Raw genomic sequence first — 10,120 nt, forward strand, 5'->3', positions numbered from 1 at the left:
CATCTCCTCCTCTCCTCCAGCCTATCCTCTCCTTCTCTTACTTTCATCTCCTCCTCTCTTCTCGTCTATACTCTCCTCTCGTCTCTCCTCTCATCTCCTTCTCTCCTCCACCCTATCCTATCCTTCTCTTACTCTCCTCTCCTCTCATCTCTGGTCTCTCCTCCTCTCCTGTCTTGTCTTTCTCCTCCTCTCCTCCACCCTATCCTCTTCTTCTCTTACTTTCATCTCCTCTCCTCCTCCCCCTCTTCTTGTTCTTCCTCTCCTCTCCTCCCACTGTCATCTCCTCCTCCTGCTCATCTACTCCCTTTATCTTCTCCCCTCTCCTTGTTTCCCCTCCTCCTAATCCTCCTCTTTCTCCAACTCCTTTCATCTCTTCCACCTCCTGCTCTCATGTCCTCTCCTCTCCTCCCCTCTTCTTGTTCCTCATCCCTACTCTCATCTCATATCCTTCTCATCTCCTTTCTTCTTCCCCCTCTTCCCCCTCTTCCTCCTCCTTCCCCCTCTTCCTCATTTTAACCTGTCTGCCTGAAACAAAAAGCTCTTATCATCCCAGAGAACAGTGAATCAGAGAGCGCGCTGCTCCTCTCCGGACTTTGCAGGGCTGATATTTTATATGAGCAGATTATCTCCACAGGAGGCGGCTGATACATCGGGAGCAATAACGTCTTTAAAGGGGCTGCAGACGGGCTGTGGTGCGTAACACCGTGGTTTTAGATTTTGGCAATCAAACTCGTAAACGGGGAAAAAATACTAAAACTTAAAGATGCCTTAATTATGCATTTATGAGTCAAACACAACAGGTTTTACATGCTTCAATCTTTAAAAATCACATGATATTTCTCATATTGTCCACTGCTGCAGCTCCTCTGTGTGCCCAGCTCTGTTAGCCACGTTAGCTGCGCATGTTATATGGAAGCTAGCCAGGTTTTCTGCGTGCTAACATGCTAACGTAAGCTTTAACAGGTTAACTTCCAAAATAAAGTGGCTGAACTTAGAGCTTATAGTTTGAGTCAGTGTGCAGCAGCGTGACCAACAGGGAAGTTCTTCTACGGAGACAAATTCAGGAAATCTCTGATAGCAACCGACACGCTAACGTTCGGAGCTGAGCGCAGCCAACCCAGCCGGTCAGCAGGGCTCACGTCTAAATGCAAGTACATCATTATTTGACGCTTTGGTTTAATTTAACGTTGCTATAAAACATTATAACTACATTCATAGGTCAGAAAAGACAGAAAAGAAACAAAATAGGTCCTCTTTAAGAACCTAATAGGAACCTAACAGCGCACTCACACTGTCCCTCCGCACTGCGCCCTGGGCTTTAGGGTCCTTGTCCTGTTTCTACCCTAAGGCTAAAAACACACCAAATGTGTCAATACACAAGTTGGCGCTTCCTGTGTCTTTATTTCCTTTAATAGTTGCATCCAGTGGAGGTTCATTATATGCTACTAGGTTTATATTTGTATGTAATGCATTGCTTGATTGTCTTGTAACGATAGGTATCAGATGACTGATACTTTATAACGATTTTCACACACTTTCCCGTGTCGGTAAATGAAGCAAAGCATGTGTAAAACAACATTTGTTGCAAACACCGCACCAGAAGGAAGAGCAACATGCCTCCATCTCAGATCAGTCGGTGTGTGACTCCGTGTTTGGCCCTCGGCTCATGAAGGAAAACACCAGAACAGAAATCTGATTGGCCGTCTGTGGTTGATGACTTCTCTGGAGTTTGCTGACAGGCTTTATGAGCCTCCGTAGAAAGTTCCCAGGATGCACTGCTCTGTAGGATATAATGTCCTGCAGAGGACCCCCCCCCCGGAGTTTCTGTATCTCCTCTCTGCTCAGCCAACTTGAAATTGGTAATTTCATTTTGAACCTCAAAGCCACATTTTGCTCCTTATTAGAGGAGCTCATGCAACACCCACATCCATCATCGCTGCAGCAGGACCCTCAGGGAAAGTCAATGGCACATATGTGACCTACATACTAGGGTGACTCTGCTAATCAGGAACCTCTATCATTCCTTGGGATTCAGTTACACACACACACATCTCTGTCCTCTGCTGGGAGACTTGTGTGTGTTGGTGTCATCCAGGTGTATATGTGTGTGTGTTATAGGTGGTGTGTGTGGTCCATAACTTCAAAGGCAAGTTACTGCTGAGCGAGGAGTCAGCAGAGGAGCAGCAGCCCAACACGTCCATGCTGAATATCGGCCGAATGGAGAGTCCTCTGGAGAAGTACATCGCCTCACAGGTCAGTGCAGCACAGCGCGACACACCTGCACCCAGAATACACCTTTAAATGCCCTGAATAAATTCTGACCATGCTGCCATGTTGTATGTCTGTATGAAACACACTGCAGCTTTAGACCAATATGGTTCTTTATACCTTAATATTTCCGGCACAACACATACATCAAATAAGCCATCGTGTCATTTTTCGTGTATGAACTATTAAAGGAGAAATCCAGTAGAGTCGCTAACACTGATTAGCTCTGGGCAGTACGGTGAAGGCATTCAAAGGTCTTTTTTAACCACTAATACTGCTGAAAATAACAGCAAACCTCTGCAGCAGCATGAGAAGAGTCCCTACACACAAAACAATGCATCAACAACGTAGTTAGTGAACCCAGAGTTTGTTAAAGAGTGTTTTAAAGACTTACCTACTGGCCCCTGTACCAGCTCCTCTCATAGTAAAGTCCATCCAAGTGGATTACCAAAGTCAATCCCAAAGGAAGGAGCCCATTGGTGCTTTGTTTTGTGTGTAGGGACTCTTCTCATGCTGCTGCAGAGGTTTGCTGTTATTTTCAGCAGTATTAGTGGTTAAAAAAGACCTTTGAATGCCTTCACCGTACATGTAAATGGTGCAGGAGTAGCAAATCCTCCGCAGCACCAATGAGCTCCTTCCTTTGGGATTGACTTTGGTAATCCACTGTAATGGACTTTACTATGAGAGGAGCTGGTACAGGGGCCAGTAGGTAAGTCTTTAAAACACTCTTTAATAAACTCTGGCTTCACTAACTACGCTGTTGCTGTTGCTGCTTTGTTTTGTGTGTAGGGACTCTTCTCATGCTGCTGCAGAGGTTTGCTGTTATTTTCAGCAGCATTAGTGGTTAAAAAAGACCTTTGAGTGCCCGTGCTGCCCCGAGCTAATCACTGTTAGCCACGCCCAGTTGTTAGCGACTCTCAGCGATTTCTCCCTTAATAGTTCATACACAAAGAATGACACGATGGCTTATTTGATGTTTGTGTTGCGCCGAAAAAGACCATGGGATGATTTTGCGCTGGAATTAAACTTTAAGAATAGAAACAGTTGTTAGTTTTAACTTTGTTCCAGTGCTAATAACAACAGGACTATTCTTTAAAAAGTTGTTATTGCGTAGATACAGTGTTTGTTGAGAGTATGGATTTACATCATGTGTGGATGAACTGTAAATGTCTCTAAATGTTAGCATCCTGTCTTTGTTCATTTTGAGCACAAAACCAACCATTTGATCTAACAAAGGGTACAGGAAGCAGTGTTACAATTTCAATGACACACCTCCACACACTGTTGAAGGAGACGGACGATGAAGATGAGGAGTCCTCCTACATTAAGGAGCGCCTCCTGGCCTTCCTGCGCTGGCTGCGGGGTCTCGGCTGGTTCCAGCGTCTCCGAAACAAAAGGCAACGAACTGTGAAGTGGTTTCAAACCTGAGCTCTAACAAATCTCTGCACATAGCTCTACCTTTCTTTTTCATTCTGTATTTAAATTAGACTGATACCACTGGCTGATATTGTTGTGTACATCCACTCCCAGAGGTAACTAGGAGATACAATCATAAGGTAGCAAAGCCTAAGAGCGCACTCACACTGTCCTTCCGCACTGGGCCAAAGCAGGTTTTTCGGGTAGAGCCTAGTGCGTTTGACCAGTATAAGTGCAACCGCTCCAAGCCTAACTGCGGCCAGCTGGCCGTCCACGGCTCGTTTGAGAGAGGTGGGCTTTTGTAGAGCGCGTTTGCACATGAACGAGTACGAGCACGAGCGTGCGCACGTGTACGAGCACGAGCACGACGTCTACGGCAGTTCTCACGTCATTTATGTGCGCCTGTTGGGACGTAGAAAAAGAAAAAAGAAGGAGGGACCATGCGCGGACATTTAAAACAATGGCGGTGAAAGGTTCACGTTGGTGTGATGCAGAGGTGGAGTGTTTACTGCAGATTTGCTCGATGAAAAGATTCAAAAACAGTCGATAAGACGCACAAAAACTCCGAGGTCTACGGAAATATTTGGAAACAAAGCCACGCATCGCCATGACGTCATCAATGCGTGTGACGTGTTACGGCGTGATGACGTATAGGCAGCAAGAAACATTCGCCGAGGCCCAGGTAGTGTGAGTACAAACGGGCCTGGAGGGGGGGACAAGGACCCTGAAGCACGGGGCACGGTGCCGAAGGACAGTGTGAGTGCGCCCCAAGACTAGTGACATGGTTTGAACTTTTAAACATTAGATAACGGAGAAAGATAATTTTTTCTGGGATGTCACCATGTACAGTGCTGCCATAACTGATAACAACGATGGACAAAACTACCAAAATTCAAGCCAAATCAAAGCATATTGGTTGAACCAGAGGCCTTTTGCCCACTGACTCACCATCTGTTGGGCTGGCAGCCATCTTGGGCCACACTGACCAAACCAGTTTGTATTGAATGAAGCCAAAAGAGAAAGGGGTCGATTCAGCAAAACGTAACACTGTTCAGAGTATTTGGCATGTGGTTGAAGTGTGTTTCTACCTTTATCTTTGCATCTGAGTCGCATGTCTGTTCTCACATCTTCACAGAACATAACGCCAGATGTAACAGCGACGCGTTTCTATTTACTCGGTCCTGCTGGGTCGTCTCTTGACATCCTCTAAGAAGATACACATTTAGCAGCTTTATTCTATTCACAGCGCCCCTCCGAGAGAGCGTGCGCTCAGTTGTCTGACGGAGAAAACAAAATCTCACACTATCACCGCGGTTACGACAGCCTTGGTGGAAAATTGCCTGCTCTAAAAATAGCTCAGCATGAAGATGCCTGAAAGCTAAACAAGCCACAGTGAACCAAATGCCAGGGCAGGAAGGAACCTTTGAGCAGAGAAAACTGAACCCCACGTGTTTATTTTGTTCTTTTTCCGTCTGTGGTGGAGTGTAGCGCTGAACGCAGCTGGTAGACGCCATCGCCATACATTTATCACTGCCTATGATTTCCCCTAAACATAAATGAATGACACAAGCTGATGATTTGATCCGGTTTCTGCAACAAATCTGCTTTGTAGAAAATTGAACAGATCATGTCTTTCTCTAGTGGAGGGTGAATTATTGCTTGTTTTACCAGAAACAGAAAAGGAGGAAACTGCCACATGTGATGCATCTCCTCCAATATAAATGCTAATGTCTCGACTAGGCAATTGAACCCTAAATGTTGGAAATTATAGTCTTGAACTTGCAAACTCTACAGACCGCTGAATGGGATTACTCGAGTGAAACAATATCAGAGTGTGGGTTTCATAATTGAAGGGGAAGTCGGTTATTTAAAGTTGTAATCCGTAAGAATTGAGATGGATTTGTAGCGGACGCTTTGGTTGCGAGATGTAACCGTAGGCGAGCCTCTTGGACCTCATGTCGCTGACACATAAGACATAAGAGTCCGACTCAATTCAGACTTGAACGTTCCCTTTCATTGCACTTTTACTTGCCAGAAGTTGGAATTTCCCAATTTCCGAGTGCAAGTGAACGCAGCATAACCGACAGCGACGAGCTCCAGGTGGGCAGACCAACAGCCCATTTGTATTTAGAGAGGGAAAGTCACCACAGACACTCAGATGGTATTTCTTGGCAAATAGGCAAGTACAGGTGCCAAAATTCACAAAATTAAGTAAACAGACAGAATCCCGGGGGCCTGGGCTACCTTGTGACAAGAAGGACTCATGTCGGAGAGGAAGACAGGGTCCAAAGCATGACAACACTGCAGCTTGAAATGTCTGTAAAATGTTCATTTCTAAATAGGGTCAACACGTGACACCAAAGCCCCATTCGGACAGGATTCGTTTAATGTGGGGGCGTAGGGTTAAATAGTCTTACATCAGGACGTCTGTCATTTAAATGGCCAATTCGCACAAGATTAAGAAATCCCTGTGTTCTACGCTTATGTGGGAGTGGGAGGGGTTACTCGAGTTACACAATGCCGTCACCTCCCTGTCGCCATGTGCGTGCTGCGTAGCTTCCTTATCACAAAATTAAGTAAACATGTAACTAAAGGACAGAATCCAGTATCTAAAAAAAGTGATTCAAACACCTCCATGATCAAAAACGTTAAAACCACGTGCTGAAGGGAGAGCTGGAATATCAACAAATGCTTTGCGGAGGGTCGTATTCGGACGGGACTAGTTTTACCCGAGGTGTTCTCTCCGGGACGTTTTACAGAAGGTGAAAGTCTCCATCTTTTTTACATTCTCCGGAATAATTACAGACATGTCCCAACGTTCCTGCATTAAACTAGTCCCATCTGAATAGGGCTACAGACTGGCATGCTATTGGTATATGCCTTTGGGAAGTGGTATCTGTCAGTGGAATATGAAATACCATCATGACAATGCAATATAATATAGATTAAATGGCAGCAGCATCCTACTAATGGTCCACAGTGACATAGCACACACATTCATTTCACTGGCATATGCTGTTAAATCAAGAGTGCCACTCCAGAAATACACCCGCGGTGTGAAGAACGTGTGAGCCAGTGACTGAGCTGCTCGGCTCACACATCCCCCAAAATGGCCCTGGATCATTTCAGGCAGCCTCAACTGAGAAAATCGCAGGTTTTTACAGATTATATTAATCCAGGGACACCCACGTGAAAATGTCACTCAGCGTCACACCGAGTGACACTTCCTGCCGATCATGAAATCTATTAAATGCGGGTGGATGAATTCAGCCAGTCTGTCTGCAGATGGGGCCCCAGTATCCACGCAGACCCAGTGACTTCAGTTGTACACCCAACCATCCACCACTTGTCCCTTGTCTGGAACCTATAAACAGAGGTTGTGCAAATGAACAACCAATGCTCTCATTTGGTCTCGTACAGTCTCAGGAGGACATCCTCTCCTCGGTTAAGTAGTGTAGCTACCTGAAGTTGCGAGAGAAGCACTCGCCAGGCTCGCATCTCGCTCCTCCGCCCCTCTCACTCCACACACAAACACACTCGTCACTGCTCGAACTAACCTGTGCAAATCCAGACTCAAGCAAGGAGCTGCGTTCGACGACGCTATCCTTTACAGTTCGTCTATGAACAGTTGAGCAGATATCCAAGCTAGCCTAGATACGCTGAGGGAGCTTACCAAGATTCTCCACGGGAAGAAAGCGAGAATGATGTAGGAAGGGCCGGTCATCTGTGGTAGTATGAGGCGGCGTGACCCCTGCACAGTTTGACCTGACGTTGTGTCATTGGAGCTTCCATAGTTGGTCACGCCAAGGCGATTCCCGTGGTGAAGCACCGAACAAAGTTAGATAAAGAACCAAAGCTTCTAGTCCCCATGAACAACCATCCCATGTGAATTCTTACCGCCATTGGCGTGCTGCTGATCAGGCCTAGGTCAACTTTGGTTTGAAACTCTTTGATCTATGTGCAGGACTTCGTGAGAATGGTTGCAGTGCTCTGATGGTGTGTTTTGGAGTTATGGAGGTTCTTATATACTTACATATATTGTATATTGCACCCTGCTGTATTTCACAATGACTTGGCCACTTCGACTCTACGGGTCGGCTTCATTTAACTCCCTGTATAAATTCAGGGAAACAAGGACTTGCAGCATGCTGAGCGAGCCTCCTACAGCTTTCAACGCAAACTCGATTCCCACATGAATCCTTTCACGGCCTCGTCTCTGAGTCAGAGACAGAGAGTCACAGGGGCCACGTGTATACGGCGGGTGGAAATATACTCTTCCTCTAAACCCTCGCAGATTCAAAACCATCTTCTTTCTGGTTTTCAGAGTTTTTTTCTGTTGTGAAAACGACCTTGAATGCATCTGTTATCCGGAGCCTCTCCTCAGGCTGAACTCAACAAGTCCCATGACATGGAGACATCATGAGACTTGTACTGTTTTGGCTGATGATGAGGACGATTTCCCTCAAAATATCAGACTTTAGAGCAATGACGTGCACGAGGCAGGGCTAAAGTTGCCCTAACAACACCCCTTTTGCCTTCATTGGCTGAGCTGCCCCTCTGGAGATTACTTGAATTAGTATTTTGCAGTTTTGGTTAGATTTAGGCAACAACCTGTCCGTGCACCTCCTTGTTCTTGAGGGGTTCGTCCAAATTAAAGTGTTCCGATAGCGCAGCTTGCTTTTTGATCCTATTGTCCCAATTTAATCGTTGTGTTTTCCTTCTTCTCCGCAGAATCACATCGCCTTCGCTGAGGTCACATGACGTGGAGTCGGCCGTGTGGCAGACCCATTGGACGTCCACGCTCTTCACCGTCCAATCTAATTAACCGCAGCGCTAATCCCGTTCTGTGTGTGTGTGTGTGTCTGGTCTGCGGTATGTTGTTCTATGTTGTCTCTATCAGGCCCCTGTTGTCATTTACAGCTTCTTGTATTCAACTGAAAAAAAAAACAGGAAAGACGAGTCAGTAACCCGGCGGGACAGGCTGCTTCTGCTTTCTCCATCTATGCACTTATTCTGAATTCTCGTTGGACTCGCCTCACAATGAAGCTCGCCGTGAGGCAAAGGTTGCACACTGTGGGACACGAACGAGTGAGGAAGTGGATTGCACCATCTCAACTCTGCCAAGGTCAAATATTGTTCCCCTGCTTCGGTTACGTCCTGTGCAAAACAGCATTGTTCCAAAAAAGACGAGTGGAAGACGTGAAGTTGAGTGAGACAGAAACAGATGAAAACGCCTCTTGTTACGTTGCTAAAGTTTGTTTCTTTGCCGTTCGCACGTCGCCATCGTACCATTCAGAGGGCGGCTGTGAATATCAGAATGTGATGTTGACCTGTGGGCCCATATTTATCAAACCGAGCAATGTGAAATGTGTTGAAGGATACAAATGATATCTTTTGACTTCATAGTCTTCGGTTTAGGAGAGCTCCAGGGGTTTGGACACAGTGTAAGAGGCCGTCCATGCGAAGGCGCGTATTTGAAACCGTGTGTTTCTCTGTTTCAGGGTTCGTCCTTTCATCCACACGTAACCACAGTCCTTGCTTCTGACACCGAGCTTTCAGTCCAGGGTGAAGTTTTTTGGAAAAGTGCGGTTTCAGCATTCACGTGTCGACATTGTTTGACGTCAGTTGTATCCATGGAGACTTGTGGAGCGCTCTAGATGTGACCAGCTGGAAAACCAGGGGCCATAAAAGTTCGGTTTCAAAAAATACCCGTGTTCGTGTGGACGAGGCCTAAGTCTCCAGGCCTCCTGCATCACTACCTTTCAAAAGGGGCCACATCTGAGCTTCACTGTGCCACTTTTTACTCTGAGCTCCAGGGGTTTGGACACAGTGTAAGAGGCCGTCCATACGAAGGCGCGTATTTGAAACCGTGTGTTTCTCTGTTTCAGGGTTCGTCCTTTCATCCACACGTAACCACAGTCGTCGCTCCTGACACCGAGCTTTCAGTCCAGGGTGAACTTTTTGGAAAAGTCCGGTTTCAGCAGCCATGTGTGGACGGGACAACCGCAATTTCTTGTCGACATTGTTTGACGTTAGTTGTATCCATGGAGACTTGTGGAGCGCTCTAGATGTGACCAGCTGGAAAACCAGGGGCCATAAAAGTTCGGTTTCAAAAATACCCGTGTTCGTGTGGACGAGGCCTAAGTCTCCAGGCCTCCTACATCACTACCTTTCAAAAGGGGCCACAGCTGAGCTTCACTGTGCCACTTTTTACTTTGAGCTCCAGGGGTTTGGACACAGTGTAAGGGGCCGTCCATACGAAGGCGGGATCTTTTGAAACCGCGTGTTTCTCTGTTTCACGGTTCGTCCTTTCATCCACACGTAACCACAGTTGTTGCTCCAGAAACCAGAGTTTTTTGTAACCGGCACTTATTGGAAAAGTCCGGTTTCAGCAGTCATGTGTGGACGGGACAACGGCAACTTCTTGTCGACATTG

The 10,120-nt window shown here is 46.4% G+C and overlaps 1 protein-coding gene across 1 annotated transcript in view; it reads left to right on the plus strand.

Moving 5' to 3' along the window:
- The window catches only part of LOC310963159 (phospholipid phosphatase-related protein type 5-like), a gene marked incomplete at both ends in the record, with an annotated part of 59,199 nt that extends 50,754 nt beyond the window's left edge, over positions 1–8,445 (plus strand). Inside the window, 2 exons of the mRNA XM_083935843.1 lie at positions 2,119–2,253; positions 8,416–8,445. Coding sequence (XP_083791969.1) covers positions 2,119–2,253; positions 8,416–8,445 — 165 coding nt within the window. The remainder of the gene's footprint in view (positions 1–2,118; positions 2,254–8,415) is intronic.
- Positions 8,446–10,120: the final 1,675 nt, after the last annotated feature.

Source organism: Echiichthys vipera (assembly GCF_963691815.1).
Source record: "Echiichthys vipera genome assembly, chromosome: 21".
NCBI lineage: Eukaryota > Metazoa > Chordata > Actinopteri > Perciformes > Trachinidae > Echiichthys > Echiichthys vipera.